This window comes from Peromyscus californicus, unplaced genomic scaffold (assembly GCF_007827085.1).
Source record: "Peromyscus californicus insignis strain IS unplaced genomic scaffold, ASM782708v3 Scaffold_23__1_contigs__length_62951481, whole genome shotgun sequence".
In the NCBI taxonomy this organism is placed as follows: domain Eukaryota; kingdom Metazoa; phylum Chordata; class Mammalia; order Rodentia; family Cricetidae; genus Peromyscus; species Peromyscus californicus.
In genome coordinates, this window is record NW_026294534.1 from 32421726 (window position 1) to 32440929 (window position 19204).

At 42.4% G+C, this 19204-nt stretch overlaps 1 protein-coding gene across 4 annotated transcripts in view; it reads right to left on the reverse strand.

The window, feature by feature from the left end:
* The window catches only part of Mtus1 (microtubule associated scaffold protein 1), a 147980-nt gene that overhangs the window by 41782 nt on the left and 86994 nt on the right, over nt 1–19204 (reverse strand). For 3 of the 4 annotated variants that reach the window (XM_052752092.1, XM_052752089.1, XM_052752090.1), the window contains one exon: nt 17322–17360. In XM_052752092.1, the coding sequence (XP_052608052.1) occupies nt 17322–17360 (39 nt within the window). Of the gene's footprint in view, nt 1–10329; nt 10771–17321; nt 17361–19204 lie in introns of those variants that run through there. The other variant, XM_052752091.1, reaches the window with a different exon arrangement.

The following is a 19204-nucleotide window of genomic DNA, read 5'->3' on the forward strand; positions in this document are numbered from 1 at the left end:
AGTCTAAAAGGGATATCTCCATCAAATCCCGCCCCCACACAGCTCAGGGAGACCCTAGGAAGAGACGGCAGAAAGATTTTAAGAGCTAGAGGGGATGGAAGACACCAGGAGACTAAGGCCCTCTGAATCAACTAAGCAAGGTGCATATGAGCTCACCGAGATTAAAGCAGCGAGCACGGGGTCTACATGGGTCTACACCAGGTCCTTTGTGTTTATACTATTGCTATTAGCTTAGTGCTTTTATGGGACTCCCGACTGTGAGAACAAGTGGGTCTCTGACTCTTGTGCCTGCTCTTCGGACTCTTCCTCCTGGGGGTTTCCGTGTCCAACTTTGATGTTTTTGCTTCGTCTTTTATTTTATTTTGTCATGTTTGTTGTTATCTCTTTTTTTTTTTTTTTTTTTTTTTTGGTTTTTCGAGACAGGGTTTCTCTGTGTAGCTTTGTGCCTTTCCTGGTACTCGCTTTGGAGACCAGGCTGGCCTCGAACTCACAGAGATCCGCCTGGCTCTGCCTCCCGAGTGCTGGGATTAAAGGCGTGCGCCACCACCGCCCGGCTTGTTGTTATCTCTTAGAAGCCTGTTCTTTTTTTAATGAGAGATGGAAAGTGGATCCAGTGGAGAAGAAATGAGGAGGAGTGTCGGGGTGGAGAGGGCTGTAATCAGGATGTATTGTATGAGCAAAAGAATCTATTTTTGTTTTTGTTTTTGGTTTTTTGAGACAGGGTTTCTCTGTGTAGTTTTGGTGCCTGCCCTAGATCTCACTCTGTAGACCAGGCCTGCCTCAAACTCACAGAGATCCGTCTGGCTCTGCCTCCCGAGTGCTGGGATTTAAGGCGTGCACCACCACAGCCCAGTTAAGAGTCTATTTTCAATGAAAGGAAAAAAACAATAAATAAATAAATAAATAAATAAATAAATAAATAAATAAATAAATTCAAAAAAACTGCTCACTTGAGCAACAGCTAAATAACTAGTCCAAAAGGTTAATTTATCATCTTACAGACAAAAATAAGTTGCTCCATTAGATGGATGCCCATCTCATTACTAAACATCTTTAGAGAGAGGCTTAAACCCAGGCTCAAAGCCTAAGCATGACACAGAACAAGCTAAGGAAAAAAAAAAAAAACCCTCCTGGCCAAACAAGCCATCCACTTATAGAATCGGCTTGATTCCCAAGTTGTTAAAATCTTAGAGAAAAAAAACAGTAAGAAAATGTCCTGAGTGCCATGAAGCACAAAAAAACAAACTACCTATGGATGAATCTATTTTCCTATACACATTGGTCTACTCGCTACTACTCATTACAATCTACCATAATGAGGGTAGCTGGGGACAGGGGAGGGACAGGTATTGGGGGCCCAGCAGGGATCATCTCAGAGGACAGCATTGCTCTGGGATGTAGGAAGGCTACCTGAACCTTTACCAGGCTAGACAGTCAAACAATTCCCATCTTTCTGCACTATTTTCTCAATCCCACATCTGAAAGTTCCAATAGGAATGCCATGTACTTGTTTTTGCAGTATCTCCTTGGCATTTGACGATGGGATTTGTGTCTTGCAACTCTCCATGAAACTGAAGTATTAAAATGAAAAACAATGGGAATGTTTTCTAATATAAATGAGCATCCCGATGTGCCATGGTTATCTAAATGGCTACTGCTCATTCTGTAGCTGTCTATGGAATGCATCCTAACAAACTGGTCCTGGTTTTAAGTAAATTGTGCAGCAGACAGAACTATGTCACCAGTCTGGCAAGTATATATGATATGACAATCAGATACTGGAATCACTTACACACACTGGGGTGGGAGTGCAGGTAGAGAATGTTCTAGGTACCTAGGTATGGGGGCAGAGTTTTGACCAAATTTGCTCATGTGACAGATAACTGAAGGAGGGGGCCAGGAACTGAAGACAGAGCCAGAAAACACACATGGAGGCAGAGACTGGAAGGCCCCAAAGCCTGTGCATCTCGACACAATCATCAATCCCAAAGTAACATGAAGCTGCTGGAAGCCTAAGCAGGAGCAAGGGCATGTGCAGGGTGCAAGAACAGTGCTGACAGGGTCCTGTGATGGGAAGGAAGACCCAAAGGGGCAAAACCCGAGGCAGAGAGGCCAGGAGGGATGCCCAAGGACAAGTCTGGGGTCCATGACAGTGAGAGCCAGGCAGGAAAGAATGGGTTTGTTTATGAGGAACAAAAGAGGCCCTCATAGCCAAGAGATCAGGAGGCACCAGGTGCCGCGCAGGCTTCCAGCTGGGAACCATCAAGTTGACAGGCAGATTGAGGACAAGGGCAAAAGAGGAAGAGTGTGGAATGGCTTGTGAGGGAGGTGTGAGAACCTTCTCTCACACTCTGCTCCCAAATCTCCAAAAATAGCTCATTCGAAACTCACCTGCTCTTCAGAATAATCAGCTGCCCTGTAATTTTCTCAAGGTGCAATCAAGCCTAAAGATTGCCTAAATCCTTCCCCACACACACAGGACTACATGCACACACGCTCTAATTCTATCAATTTAACAATGGGGATAATCTATACCACCTTATCAAAAATTGTAAGTTATTATATTGTCAGCAAACATTAGCTTAAACATTGAGCTCTCTATATATTCAAGGATGACCTTGATTTATAATCCTCCTGCCTCTGCTTCCAGAATGTTAGGATGGCAGTCATGAGACACCATGCAGGGTTTATATAGTTGGGATTGATCCTAGTGCTTCATGTATGCTAGGCTCGCATGTAAACAACTGAGGTACTTATTTATTTGGACAGTGTCTCTCTACATAGCCCTAACTGTCCTGGAGTTTGCTATCTAGACCAGGCTGGCCTGGAACTCATAGACATAAGCCTGCCACAGCCTCCCTAGTGCTGGGATTAAATCATGTGCCACCACACACAGGTTACATCTCCATCTTAACAGTAATTTTTATGAGTTTTTTGTTTGTTTTTGTCTTAATCCTTTTGACTTGCCCATCTTACTAAAGACAAAAAACTGCTCAGTAACATAAAGCCTGCTTATGCCAAGTGGTGTCTTCTTAATTTCACCAATGACAACATGCATCAACATGTCCTTTCTAATTAAACACATGGAAGAATATAGTACCCCAAACAATGTCTTGTCACCACTAGGAACTCATCTCCCAAACAAGCAATGGCAGCCTGCAAGGGTCTTCTTATAGTTACTCCTCCAGAGTACACAAGATTTACTACTTGTAAGTACTGTGTCTTCTGTGATTTTTACAGATGATGTCACTGTTATGCCCTGTGGGTGGGCACTGTCTAGCCACAGTAGTACCTCCATTGCTTAGAGCATGTTGCGATTGTGTTTGTCATAAAAGGACACTTCTGAAACCTAACAGCTGAGTATAGACATTTGTTGACATAACACACTGAGAGGTAGCAGGGCCTCCAGAATGTACCAAAGTTACTAAAAAACCAAAAACAAAAAAACCAACAATCTCATTATTATGGTTAAGCACAGTAGATCCTCTTGTAAAAGAAACCAAAATTCAAATAGACAAATTCAACATTAGGAACACATATGTAAACAACAAATAAAAAGAGAACATCACTCTCAAAATATTAAGCCTTGAAGTGGGAGGTACCTAGAACTAGGTTATAGAAGTCACAGGCAAAAGCGCAAACCTCTCAGCCCCGTGACGGTTTGAATAAGATATTCGCCATAAGTCTTGGACCCATTGGTGGCCGTTTGGGGAGAACTGGGAGGTGTGGCCTTGATGGAGGTGTATCACTAGGGGTGGATGTTGAAGTTTCAAAAGACTTCCAGTTAGTTCTCTCCGTTGTTGCTTCAGCCAGCCACCCGATACCATGGCTTCACTCTGCCATCATGGGACTCTGATCCTCTGTAGCCATTAAGTCCAAAGACATCCTTTCTTTAAACGTTGCCTTGGGCATGGTATTTTATCAAAACAATAAAAAAGTAACTAATACAGGCCCTAAAAGTTTTCTTAGTATTAATTTTCCCCAGAGCAATATAATCACCGATAAAAGGACTTCCAAGATAATCAAAAGTACAGCTAAGGGGAATGCAGAAAAGGGTATTAAAACCCCAACTGCTGTCTCTTTACCTGAGATCACAGGTAATGTGCATACACTATTTTTGTTTTGGGTGGGAGAGAGGATAGAGTCTTGATATAGCACGGGCTAACCTTTGTCTCTCAATACAGACTCAGCCGCCTCCTAAGTGCTAAGATTATAGATGTATGCCACCATGCTTAGCTCTGCACATACTGCTAATAAGTTAGCTCTAAGATATTCTTTAAAGCTAACCCAAAGTGTCACAGTACATATTACTGGGGTGTTTTGTCTGTTTGCATTATATGTAGCTTTGGTAGTTCAAGGCCAGCTTGGTCCAGGACAAACTACCTGCCTCTCTCCGCTGTGTGGTAAAGGCATGTACCACAACCCAACCATAATACATGTTATTTTAATAGTGATTCTCTATGTCCTTGGTAAGTAACTACTGACATGCTCAGAGGCCAGTGAAGTCATCAAGATGGCTTCCAAGAAGCAAAAAGATGTGGCTATGCATTAGGACAGTGAAGTGTGGTAGAGCTTCATCGCTGATCTGTTAACCTTCAATCTGGCCTTTTAAAGAACATACCAACAACTAAACCTCTTTTTACATATAAATTGATGTGTGTATACATATATACACATGCCATAACGTATATGTGTATATTATCAAAACTATCTATAATGGCTTCATTGATATCTATTATTTTGATGTTTGAGAAAAACACACATTTATCTTAACAGTCCATGAATAGAATAACCATCATAAATGTTTCACTAATAAAATTTAAAGGCATAAAAGACACATCTGAAATGCACAACACCTTCCTTGATGCATTATTTTAAAATGGAAAGTTAAAGCATTTCAAGTAACTATAGCCAAATAGTAAGACTTCGTTCAATAATAAAATAGCTTGAAAGTTGAAGCTAGTTTTTGCCAACATGACACAAACTAGAGTCACTTGGGAAGAAGGACCCTTAGCTGAGGAATTGCCTCCATCAGATCAGCCTGGGGACATGTCTGTGGGGCATTTTCTTAATTGATAATTGATGCAAGTGACCCAAACCACTGTTAGCAGCTCCGTTGCTTAGCAGGTTGGCCTGGCTTGTATAAGAAAGGTAGCTAAGCCGGGCGGTGGTGGCGCACGCCTTTAATCCCAGCACTCGGGAGGCAGAGCCAGGCGGATCTCTGTGAGTTCGAGGCCAGCCTGGGCTACCAAGTGAGTTCCAGGAGAGGCGCAAAGCTACACAGAGAAACCCTGTCTCGAAAAACCAAAAAAAAAAAAAAAAAAAGAAAAAAGAAAGGTAGCTAAGCAAGCCAGGGAGAGCAGGCCAGCAAGCAGTGTTCCTCCATGGTCTCTGCCTCAGGTCTTGCCTGTGTGGCTTCCCTTGATGGTGGACTATAAATTGTAAGCCAACAAATCATTTCCTCCCGAGGTTGGTTTTGGTCAGAGTTTTATTATAATAACAGAAAAGCAAGTGGAATGATTACAAATACTTAATCAACACCAAAACCATTTTATGTTATTTCAGAGTAAAAAAGTAGCAAGATCTGTTATAGATTCCATTTGTTAAATAATACCCTGCCCTCCATTCATAAGCGACCAGTAAGAGTCTCTGAGAAATAATCACTGCCTTTTGGGGACAGACACGCCTATGCTTCAGGAACTAGAGAAATCCGACAGTTTCTCAGCCCTCTTTCAGGTAGAGTAACCATGTGACTGAGATCTAGCCCAAGAGACTGGAACTTCAGAGATCTGGCACCACCTCCTTCCCCATTTCCTTTGCTTCCTGCCTGAGGGAGGTGCCCAGAAGGAAAGGAGCTCAGGACACAGCAGAGACACCAGTCTTGGCTACAGAGCCAGGCACAGCACAGCTCCGTCTCTGGGGGAGGTGCGGCACTTTCTCAGCTGACTGGTTTTCATGCCTAGAGCAATTCTGAAAAAGATTTTCCAAGTGAACATCCAACATAAGAACATAATTTGATGAATTTCACTGTAATTGAATAGATTTCATTCACATGCTGTAGAGTCAAAAATTGTTCTCCTTAGTGCTGCCTCAAGTAAATACATATTTGTACTGATACCGCTTTGTTCTTCCTCAATACTTCCACTGCTAGCTACCTCCATCCCACCCCTAGGCCAGCGCTGGGATCAAACTCAGACCTGCCTACATGTCATATGGTATTATTCCTGGGGAGACACGAACAGCATCTATTCCCCCAGATAGGGCACCAAAGTCCAACTCGGTGAACCAGTGAGGTTTTGTTGGGGCTACTTAGAGGCGTAGGGGTGAGAGGGGTCACTTACTGGAGCAGAAATGACTCAAAGACAGTTGCATTACCAAAAGCCACCCCAGCATGGGTGCTGGCTGATAAAAGCAGGGAACCAGCTTCTGATTGCCCAACTAGCAGGCAGCTCAACGGGGGATAGTGGGTCTCTGCTAGGTCATTCAGCTCAGCCGCTTCTGCCTCTTCCCGGCAGCTGGGCTGATTTGAGTTTCTTCTGGGCAGCTCTTCTCATCTGAGAGTGTCTGAGAAGTCTTTACTGTTTACATAAACTGGAGGAGGGAGGAGCCTAGTGCACCTGGTCAGCTTCAGGGACTTCCTGAGTCTTATAGAGCGTCCCTACCAGATGGAATGTTTTAACTGGGAGGAAACTGCTACACAGCAGTACAGCAGTCATCTTTCAGTTCATTAGCCCAGCAAAAATAATTCAAAATTCTTAGTGTAATTAACTGCCTTCCCTTGCGTCAAAGAGAACATTAAGTATTTGAGGATCAGGCGATACAATCTGTAATAATTAGTATGGGTTTATTTCCAGCTTGGAAGGAAAACTAAAACTGAGAGGGAAGGAGTATTTATACGTAGAAATATAGTTCCCTTATACTGAGCCACCATAAAATTAGGACCAGTGGTATAATGATAAAAATCCAAAATACACTTAGCTTAATACTTTGTCAAGAAATACTCTTGACAGAAACTTGGGACTATGAGTGAGGTCATTCCAGACTTTCAGGGTTCCTCCCTGATCCTGAGTCTTCATCTATGTTTGGTATCTTCTTCCAGTACCACACAAGATCCCTGCCAGAGTGGCTTTCTCCTCCAGCCTTTATTTACGGGGAGAAAAAATTTCATCTCTGCCCTGTGCACTTGTTCCCGGCTTTTACCAGGAGTCTGTTCCCAGACTCTGACCACACTGTTTGCTCAGAAATATTGCAGTTCTTTTTCTTCTTTGAAGGAGCCATATGCTTCCTTACATCTCTAGGCTTTCACATTATTTTTCTCTGTCTGGAGCACTTTTTATTTATTTCTCAGCTAGTTCCACTTATCCTAAGGACTTGACTTAAAAGGCACTCCTTCTGGAACACCTGCATAATGGTAACAAGAACACCGGAGGGCCCAGGCCACACCCTACATGATTACCTGTCTCTTGTCCAATTATGGGTTTAGGGAAGGCAAAGGGCTGTGTGGGACCTTGTCCTGGCTCTTTTCTCAACACCAAGCCTTGTGCCTGGCATATGGCACATGCCCAACAGATACTCATATGTGACATGAATGAATTAATCTTGCAATGGGAGAAGCAGGTTAGAATCAGAGGGAAAGCTGAGCTAATGGCAGAGCAAATATGAAGCCCTCCAGAGAGCTCTAGCAGTGGTTGACTGGATGCTGTCAGTATTTTGTTATAATAAGAGCAGGCCTAGGAACATAGTTCAGTGGTAAAGGAACTATGCAAGTGGTCCTAGGTTCAATCCCCAGTCCCTCCCCCCGCCATGCTCCCCCAAAAGAGCAAGCTTTATCTAAACTAAGTGCCTGGAGGAGGAGGGTGGCCAGAGTGAAAACAAGGAGGGACTGCAAGGGTGAGGTCTTAAGTTTTTATAAGCAATTGTTGTGGATAACTGAGGATGAATAACAAGATGACTCAAGGTTGATGGCCAGATAAGAAACATGATGTCATAAAGAGAAATAAGCCAAGGGGATGAACTGGATTTGGGAGGTAGTTAGCTAAGATTCATTTCCAAGTGTAGTAGTACATTCCGAGTTTAAAAACCCAAACCTAGGAAATTCATGGCACTTGAGGCCCAGAGAGCTTAGAAAGCAGAACATTGTGGCTACCACGGCTTGCAGCCATATGAAGCAAAGATGATCATACATTTAGTTATGTAGAGTGAACGCCATCTTATCCTGGTACTCTTGGAATCCAGGCCAGTAGCCCCATTACTAAGGCAACTAATGGCAATTCCTTCACTAAGAATATAAGCAAGTCTGTACTTACATGTGTCTGGGCCTCAGACTTACTGGTGTAAAATAAGGTGGACTTCTTCACTGATACATGCATTCTAGGTCTAAAAATTATGATGCTCACAAAGGAATTTTAAAATATTTGTATAAATTCAGAAAAATAAGACATGACTAAAACACCACCATTAACTAAATAAACTCTGATCATTAAGGCCTTGTGTCTTTTGCTCAAGCTACCTGCTTCACAAAAACACTACACACCAACTAAAACATCAGCTAGTAGAATAAATGAACCATTGTTCACTCAAGCAATGGGATGTTTCACAACTATTAAAAAGAGTGGAATAAAAGCTGGGTGTGTGGTTCAGTAGCAGAGTGCCAGCTAAGCATGCCTAAGACCCAGTTCCATCCCCAGCACCACCCCCACACATGAAAGAATGAAGTAGATCAACATGAAACTCTTCTATTAACCTCACAAAGGCCAGCAATAAAACATACACAAAGCTTCCAATTCTGCACAACAAATGAGGTTATGAAAGACTTCCATACATTTGTGTCTGGTTAAACCACTATAGGAAAAATAGCCAAGAAACCATAGCAGTGAGCGCTCTGGGGAAAGGACAGGAAGTTGGTGTCAGAAAGAGGCACATTAGGATATTACAACACCCTAGAGACCTTTTTTATTGTATTACAAAAATTTATTCTTTGGTAAAAAATTAATAACAACAACAATAATATAGCACACTTATATTTTTTACTTTATGGATTTGTCTTTTTTTTTATTTTGGGGGTACATGCAATTAAAGCCAAGGCCTCAGCAGACACCGAGCTCCACCCGTGGCCCCCCACAGCTTTAGTTTTAGGGCTGAGAGAATCCCAGTGGCATTTGAGCTGAAAAAAGAGCCACAGTTGGCTCCAGCTTCCTTCATTTACCTCCAACCATCAGACCTCGAAGGAAAGGCCAGCCAACTCAAATGACAGGCCAAGGGGAATTATAAAACAAGGAAAGGATGCTGGAAAAAACAAAAATCAAGATTATCCCACAGAGAAGGCAAATGCCTCTGGGAAAATGAAAAGCAGTCAGCAGGGAAAAAAAAAAAATCACCAGGGACAGCAATGAGCCAACTGAAAAACAAGAGGTACACGGGAAACACACACACACACACACACACACACACACACACACACACACACACACACACACACACACACGGCACTGGAAAACCATGCATTCACATGCCCATGAAGCAATCCTGTTAACGTCAACACACAGCAGCCCCCACTGTAAGTACACTTAGGCCATTACAGAATGAAATCAACTTAATTTACCACCATTACAACCGCTAGCAAAAGTGAGAGGCAGCACCGCCAGGCGATGCAATCTGAACATAATAAGCAGACAGGTTCACATATGCCTGAAGGGATGCACTGAGGAGATTTTCCATCTTAAGAACAGAAAAAATGAAAAGCGGCTGTAAACGCAAACATCAGGAGCAATATTCTATGTCCACAATTGTTTTTACTAGGAAGCCTGGAAAACTAAATTTGTGGTCCACTTATTGGCCCATCCACAAGCATCAGGATGATTTTAAGAGTGTTTGCAATGTGGAGATCTTTTCATATACTGAAATAGCCTATCCACCTCAATGAGAAACTGCAAAATAAAACCACAGAAACCATCTCCTTTCTCAGGGCAAAGAGAAATCATCTTAATCTGCATACATCCTATTTCCAAAAATCATTTGAAGACTGATGTGAACTAACAGGTGTTGGTCTTTACAGATTTGGTGGCAGAGAAGAGCGCCAGCAAGTTCCAAGGCAACCCATCCTGCATCCATAAACACAGACAAGCCTTCAGCTGCCTCCACACAACAAAAGTACCCTCCCGCTCAACACAAGAGAAAACTGTGTATTGTTTGCTAAGCCTCTCATTAAAGAGAGCTTTATTTCCCAATTATCTGTCTCCATAGAAATCTGAGAAGCATTCGCAAGTTCATCAGCAAGTCCCTCCCCTAGGCAGCAGGGGATCTGAGCAGAGAGATCTGTGCATGACCAACCTGTGTGGAAAATGACGGTGCTCTTCCTGAGCCCCGAAGGAAGCCGAAGGTTTCGCAGCAGTCCTTTGGCAGTTAGGCGGACGTGGATGGTGGATAAGGAGAATTTGGGAGACAACAACATGTCTTCAGAGCAAGTGGGAAGACTTCACAGGGGAAGCAGCTTCCAGGGACCATCACATGCTGTCTCTTTCCAACTCAGTACTCTTCCAGGCCAAGAGATACAGCCAGAGAAAAACAAGCCTACACAGCTAGGGTCAGGCCACCCAAAGGAAAAAGAAAGCCAGAGCTAGCTATCCCAGGGCTCCAGGCTTCCGTTTGCACTCCCCAGATGCAGCTAAAAACAATGCCCTCCGTCTGAGCAAGAGCTGCGAGGAGCAGGTCCGGAAGCAAGCAGCCTCTGAGTTACATCACACTGTACATGCCATGGGTTGTTGTGGTTCCCATCAGGGATGGGAAAGGGGAGGAGAAAGTGGGTGGTCTCAGGAGCTTTATGTAACAGCCAATGATGTCGCAGATCCAGTCACTCTTGGAACAGGGTTAAGGGAAATTAACCACCTCATGTGCCTAATGTCTATTTATTAACTAGGCAAAAAGTAAGATTTCATTAAAGCAATCTGTGAACTGATTCACTTGTCTTAACGGCACAGGTTCACACTACTACCTCTGAGCGTTTTCCAGGTATTTTACCTATAAAGTTATATGTACACCTGATTGCTTAGATTAAAAGCAAGCAAACAAACCAAAACCTCCAAACAACAAATACTTCCAATCTTTCAAAAATCAACCTGTTTTACTATGCTAGTGACAGGCTGTCCAAATTTTAGCTCTGATTCTCATGTGTTAAGGATCACACTAAAAACAAAAGGTTAGTGCAATTTCTGTGCCAGGTCTGTTTCTGAGAGTAAGTAAAAAAATATCCTAAGACAAAGAAAATTTAAACCATAAGACAAAGAAAAGTTAAACCATAAACAACTCATTTAATGTTGTTAAAACTGACAAAAAGCAATTATTCTTTTTTAGTCCTATGCGGCATCTGAGAATTGAAGATGACAGAAGACAGGAGGTAAACTAGAGAAGCTCACCCTCCTCATTAGACCCCCGCCATGGCAGAAGATCTCAACAAAACCAGTGACCACAGAGGGTCACTGTGGGGATGAACAAACACACCCACAGCCAATTAATCTCCTAAACGAACCACACATCCATGGCAACAGAAGCACCAATCACCAAGGACTTGGAGTCAAAGAAAAAGACCTTTAGGTGTCATTTTTTGTTTAATATCACAGGTTATTATTTTTAAAAAAGTCTAAACCCTTTCCCCAAATTCAAAATATTAAAAAAACCCACAATGCTATCATTGTGCTATCAAAAACATGTTTACAACAACCCAAGATAATCAGTGCTCATTAAAATTATACACTGAATGATAAATAAATTATTATTGCAAATAGATACAACACCATCCATATAATGAAGGGTGTGGGTTGTTTTTGTTGTTGTTTGTTTCTGGGTGGGTTTTTTTGGTGGGGGAGATGGGGGTTGTTAACAATAAACTGTAAATTGTCCTGTTAAAGGAAAACCCATTAGCTTACACTATCCAAGGGAAGACATAAGCAACCCACTCACCAATCAGTTATATTCATTAAAAATTTTATTTTAAGGAGCTGGAGAAATGGCTGCTCCTCCAAAGGACCCATGTTCAGTTCCCAGCACCCATAACAGTTCACAAGGGTCTATAACTCCAGTCCTAAGGGATCCAAGGCCCTCTTCTGGCATCATGCATGCACATGGTGCACAGGTAGGCATGCATGCAAGGAAACCACCTATACACATAAAATAAATTTAAAATAAGGAAAAATTACTTGAACTACACTATTAAAGCTATCCCACACACATTAAATATTAATCCCTTCCGCCTGAAAGCAACAAGAATCTTAAAGAATAGAAATAATGTCAGTGGAAAGGAAAAACAAGCCAAATGTAGCTGCTTGTAAAATGCCTGCATATAAAATGCCTGCGCACAAATGTCCAAGCCTGCTTATAACAAGCCTCAGACTGCTCAGTTTCAATTCTTTCCCAAACGTCACCTGCCCCCTGGTGGCCAGCTAGCATGAGTGCAAAAAGGTGTGGGCGTTATTTTGTCATCTTAAAGGGTCCGCATAAAAACTCAGGAGAGATGACAGCAAACACGTGAAGCAGAGTTTGGTACTTAAGATGGAACAATTCGTAGGGATTAAAACGTTGGCTTTCATTGGTGATGGTAGAGTTTGAAGTTTCTTGCTTTTTTTGGGGGGGGGGAGGTTTGAATAGTAAATCTCTTCACTGCTGAGCTATCTCCCTAGACTCCATTTCCTCCTATTTTTAATATTTTTAAAGAGTTCTGAAAAGCAATGAACAAGACAATCTCATCTTAGGCTCATTCTGGTCATATATGCCCTAAGGCTGTGCTCTGTGCAATGGCTCCTAAATTTACACTCTTGTGCAGTGTGTAAATTCCTGTTCTTTATTTGAGATTCACTATTTACTTGCATTTTAAAAAAAAAAAAAAAGCCAAATGGAGAGTGCACAGTTCTCAGCCAGTTAACTTTTCGCGTTTCCTAGCCCTGCATTTTTTCCTGTTATTTGTGTTCATCTTCTGCTACTGTAGCAAGCCCAGAGTCTAAGCATATGCTCCTGTTAACTATGCCATTACTACATGTGTTGTAACAATGTCTTAAGCTTTCATAACCGAATGTAACAAAGAGCAACTTCCCATTTCTTGGCGAGCATCCGCCAGTGCCCAGAAGCCACGACACCTTCTCCAGCTACGATCCTGACTGTAAGCCAAGTCAGCAAGATAACCCATCTCCTCTGTGCATTGCATGCCTGTGTGTTGGTGCCTGTGAATGACACTCATGGCCCCAGTGTGCACGGAGAGGGCAGAGGACACCCTTCGGGTGCTGGTCTTTGACATCCATTGTTTACGTCTTCTTTTCCTTCTGCTGTGTATGCCAGGCTACCTGGGCCATGAGTTTGCAGAGATTCTTCTGTCTCTAGCTCACTCCCCATAAGAGTGCTCAGATTACAGAAGCTCACACTAATATCCTTAGGTTTTCACAGCAAGTGCTTTTACCCTCTGAGCCGCCGCCTCAACACCATTTCCTTTGTATAGTACTGTGAATAGTATTCCACTGTACGGACATACCACATCTTTATCTACACAGACATTTAAGCTATTCTTCCATCCAGTTAGTTATTGGAGATTATAGCTAGAAATCCATGGAGTCTGTATAACAGACAATGGAATTTATTAGAAGATAAAACTCACTACAGCCTGAAACACAGAGCTCTGGTCAATGCTGATCTTCGGCCTGGTCCAAGATCTGCCTGGTACATCTCAGCAACCAAACCATGAGTGAGCCAAGAGAGCCACATACGTGCATCCCAGGTCTTAAGGGTCCTAAGAGGCCACACCCCAGGAGCATGTACTTCAAGGTCATAGGCAGATGTAGCAGTTACCTGCTGCCTCTCTAGGGGGCAGTGCTTCAAGGTCATAATCAAAACAGCTAACCAATACAGGGGATAAGACTGCAAAGAACATGGGAGATCAAGTCTCTCTTCCATATCCTCATGTCACTTTGGTAGATCAGCCCTTATTGGGTATCCGGCTTGCAGGCAGTCCTTTCCTGCCATGCTCCTGACTGTCTCCCTTGTGCTGCAGAAGTTTGAGCTCAGTATAGTCTCACTTGTCCAGTTTTTCTTGTCTCATGCTTCTAGTGTCAAACCAAGAAATCACGACCAACAACAAAGCCATGAAGCCTTCACCTTTCATTTCCTTCTAAGAGTTTTTTGGTTTCAAGTCTTGAATTAAAATGTAAGATTTTAAGTTCTTTTCTGAGTATGAGGTGAGATGAAGGTTCACTTTCACTTTGCCCATAGACATCTAGTTCTCCTCACACTATATAGTTCTCCTACTGGGCATTTTCAGCAGTTTTGTCAAAACTCAGTGGACTGTCTGTCCACGGGTTTATTTCTGGGCTCTTCCATTGTAGTGGTCTCTATTTACCTTTGTCCCAGCACACCATTTTATTTACAAACTAATAGACTTGAAAGCAAGATGTATGATGTTTCCAGCTTCGTTCCCCCCACCCACACACACACAAGATTGCTTTTGGGCTATTTTGGGGTCTTATTTGGTTCCCCATGAATTTTGCATACTGACTTTTCTTTTTCAGTCAAAAAATGCAATGAGGATTTTGAGAGGTGTCTTGGACAATAATAGACCCATTAAGCATTTACTGTGGGGCTGGCTCTGTCATGCTAGTTTTCAAGGGTGCTACAAAGAACAAGTATGGTAATGTTGTCTATTTTAGCAAAACAAAGCTCCAATCATGTGTTGTCATAATTATTAATCTCTACTATTACACCTGTGTTCCAGGAAAGGCCTTCTCTATTCAGGTCTATATTTATGACGCTTTTATTCATTTCTACATGTAAAACCCTTCTTTCTGGAATACGTTCTTGTGCACTGTGTGAAGAGATCTAGCTCCAGGCCAACAAGGTACCACTGTCACAGTGGGATTCACTAAATGATCCATTCTTCCTAACAGGAAGCACCAAATTTTTCATGTATGGAAACGGCATCTGCCCTTTCAGCATGAGGGCAAAGTTGAGATCATCAACATGCAGTCAGGAAAGACAGACAGCAGGCGCACAGTGTGGTAGCATTGCATCAGCTCCCCAGAGCAGGTCTGCATGCAGACCTCAGCCATCTCCCAACACTGGAGAAAGAGCCTGTGGTTTTCTGCATCTCCTATTTATAAAAGGGCACAGAAGGAGCAGACATGTCCACTTCCAGGGCAGACAGCATGGCACCTGACAGGGATGATGTATAAAACAGTCAGAAGTGGAGAAACCCAACTTGGATGCCTATGGTATCCCAAACAGCTCCCATGAGTGTCGGAACCACAGTAATAATAGCATGCTGTGGTGTGTGGCATCTTCCTCATAAACAGCAAGCACATTTTATTTAGAGCCAGTGTTACCTAGAATCTCACAGCATCATAACCTTTAAATAAATCACAACTGCTAGACCCCAGGATGGTGGTTCAGAGCTTTTGGTGGATTTGCCCACTTGCTTTGAGGATTTCACAGAACTTAACACCATGGGGTAGTGGGGAGCTCACCTCTAAACTGAAGCCATTAAAAGTGTAACAACAACAAGAATTGTCAACCTTGTCGGCCCTAGCGGCAGGATTAGCTACCATTTGAGAGCCTGGGACGAAAATATTCTACACAGTCAAAATGATGCCAGCACTGGGAACATTCCCATGCTGCCAAACAGGAAAGTAGAGCTGTGGAGAGGCTTGGCAAGTAGCCAAAGTCGGGCCACAAATAGGAAGTGGAGAACCAAGATCTTCACCGACGCCCAGGCCTCACAAGGTCATTCTCCTGCCCTTGTCTTCTGAGGTAGTGGAATGTCTTTAACTGTTAAACTGAAATAATGATAGGACATTTCAAATACTATTTCACCCAGCCCCCCCCCCCCCAAAATTAATAGAGGCTGGAGAGATGGCTCAGAGGTGTACGGCATCCCTACTCTTTCAAAGGGCCTTGGTTCAGCGCCCAGCACCTATGTGGAGGCTCACAACTGTGTGTCACTCTAGTTCCAGAGGATCTGATACCTTCTGGCCTCCCAGGGCACTGCCTGCATGTGATATAATGACGCACAGCCAGGCAGAACACACATGAAGAGAAATCTTTATAAAATTAAATAAAAGAATTATATAAAATTGAAAAGTAAATTAAATCAATAAGAAATTAAGCAAAATGTAAGGTTGACCAGAGTATGGGCAGCAGTTTTATGTCATGACTCATACCAGAAGCTAGTATGGAGCTTTTTGAAAATAATGCGGTTATCCGAGTGACTATAAAATGCATGTGCTTTTGTTTATTAAATATATAATGTGCACGTGCTTTTGTTTATTAATACCATTTGAAAGAATCTGTCACAAGAAACTCACGGAGACTATTGTGAAACAGTCCATAAGGGAATCATTGTGAATGTGATATATAGAACCAATTCAAACATCCAAGTGATTAATTGTTAATGCACTTATTAATACCAAGTGACTCATTGAAACTGATCTCTACGTGGTACATAATAAAATGGGATTTCAATGTTTACAAGCAGTTTTACTTCAAAAGCCACACATAGCAATGTTTCCTCATTAGGATCAAGCTAGTTTCAGATCAGCCTCAAGTTGTGAAAATAACCAACCACCATGTTTACAAATAGGGGAAAACACGTGGCTCACAGTTGCATCCTGTGCTGACACTATGAAAGCCTGGATAACAGCTAGTTTACGGGCTGCGACGTGGCCCTTTTCTGGCTTTCTGTTCTGCTGTGCAGCGGGCTTAGAAGTCACATGACTGTACTATCGCTGTAATATAAAATAAGAGCATGTCGGTAGTGCATGGCTGACTGCACAGTCTTGCATGTCATGTGTAGGAATTTCAATGAATGCATTTTATAAATGGCTCCTCAAGAGGAAATATGAGACTCTCAATGTAGTTAAATGTGTTTAAGTTATAGGCTGCCTTAGAGCTGTCCCTCCAACCAAGGGGTGGGGGGGGGGGAGCCAGGAAAATAGAAAGTTATCAAGCTAATACAAGGGGTTAAAAACTACATCTTAAGAAAATTTTACAATCAAAGATCCAATTTAAAGTAACATGTATATTTGGAGAAGTCTCTTTTTAATTTCACATGAGCCATATTAAAAAATCATTTTAAGCTAAATTTATCTATAATCAAATGTCCTCTTCTTGTGTTAGAAGGCTCAATCATACTTCCCAAATGCCCATTTCATATGCAGTTATTTATACCTTAAAGCCTGAATTTTGACTCAAAAGCATACCAGTGTAAAGTCATTATAAAGAAATTCCAGTATGTTTAATCATTACTTTTCAAATGGAAAGATTTTTATCTATTCATGCTTAGAGTGGGCACTTGCCTGAATTAAAAGCTGTGAATAGACTCTTTCTTGAAGGACCTAGAATGTGAAAGAAACATAAAACACATGTTTTATTGAAAATACTACGCATAACTCAAGCCATTTTGTAACTAAGAGTGATTTCATTTCTTTCAAAAGCCCTCCATTAACCTCTGAATTGTAGGTTCCAGCTAACCACTGAGAAAAATCCCAAGAGATGCCAACAACTTTATCAAGTATACTTCTTCATATATAGATAATATTGTAGATATCTAATTTGTTAATGATAAGAGTGACATGCTATTCATCAAAATCAAAATATCAAATTTTCAAAAGGACAGGGCATGGTGTATTTAGCAAGTCAACGACAAAGTTCATTTTAATTTTAGTTTATATATTTATTATTTATTCTTGTTTCTGAATCCTAAGCCCCACAGATTAGAACACTCCACTGCTGAGCTACATGCTGGCCAGGAGACACATCGTTTAGCAATGCTGAACTCATACTTTTATATTCCTATTTATTATACTGCACAGAGGAAAGAGGCTGCACTTTGAGACAGAGGGTTGCTGGTGTGTGCCTTCCCCAGGGGCTGACTTCTATTCAGCCGTGAAGAAATACAACGGAGCTTTTGCTCCAGGCTGATGCAATATAAGATGTGGCCAGGAACCAAACGAGTAGATGCTTGCCAGGCTATAAGCGCCTGTATTTGACATCAAACAGTCAAGTGAAGAACCATCTGCAGACGACTGGCTGGAACTGCCATAGTCCATCTGTGGAATTTTAAAGAGAAGACCATCTCTTAAAAGTATGTGGCCATCATAAATGGGAAGCATTCACTCCCTGTCAGAGAAAGCCTCCGTGAGACACCTGCAGACTCAACGGCAGGCCTTTTAAAAAATTGGCTTGCCCCGTTTTGCAGTTCATCAGTGGGGTCTCTAGTTGTCCCCTGAAAGTCGCCTCAGGGATTAAACCTCCATCACGGGGTTTACTTTTGGCTATTGTTGGAGGTAGCGTGGGGCTTAATCATGATAAAAAAACAGTTTCTGATATTAATGCCACCCTAGCAGGGGGCATCTGATGCCTCAGAGCTGTATATAGGACAAAGATGACCCTGGTGGCACAAGGAATGACCTGCCCCTAACCAGGACTTCCCCAACCCATAGTTTTGTTCATTTGTTTCTCCTTCAACCCAGGAGAGAGAAAAAAGCATTGCTAAATGTAGGCTAGGTCAGTAACCTCAAGCTATGGTATGATCGTTTACATACATGCCAGCATACATACATACAAAATTGAGACCACTGTGCTCACTTTCCTTGAAACAAAAACAAAACCACATCTATATGAAGAGAGAAAACTGAGAGGGGGTGCCGTGGTGGCTGCTGGCTGCTTTTCCAATTCTCTGATATAAATAAGGGTCTCACTTATTCTTCCAGATGAGCAAGCTTTCAAGGACCTAGGAGCAGAGCTTTGCCATGCTCGCTCGCTCGCTCTCTCTCTCTCTCTCTCTCTCTCTCTCTCTCTCTCTCTCTCTCTCTCTCTCTCAGCTGTGATGAGGCTGCATGGAAACACTGCTGGTTAAGTCCACACTACACACTGCATGCTCTCTCCATAGCCACAGCGATTGCAAAGCGAACCAAACAGAAGGATCAGACACAAAGAGCCGAGAGAAGAGAGGAGCAAGACCACGGTATTGACAAGGGAAGCAGGCAACAGACATGAAATAGGCCGTGCTCCTCGTTCCTAGTTCTCATCGAGGGGCTCGCACTAGCATAACCGAATGTTAGTTTTATTTGTTAGAACGGAGATGTCAGGGAAGCTATTTGCTGATTTCTGGGATTTGCTTTATTTCTTATTTTAGGGCGATGGGTGTATTGCTGGAATGTGTGTCTGTGTGCATGCA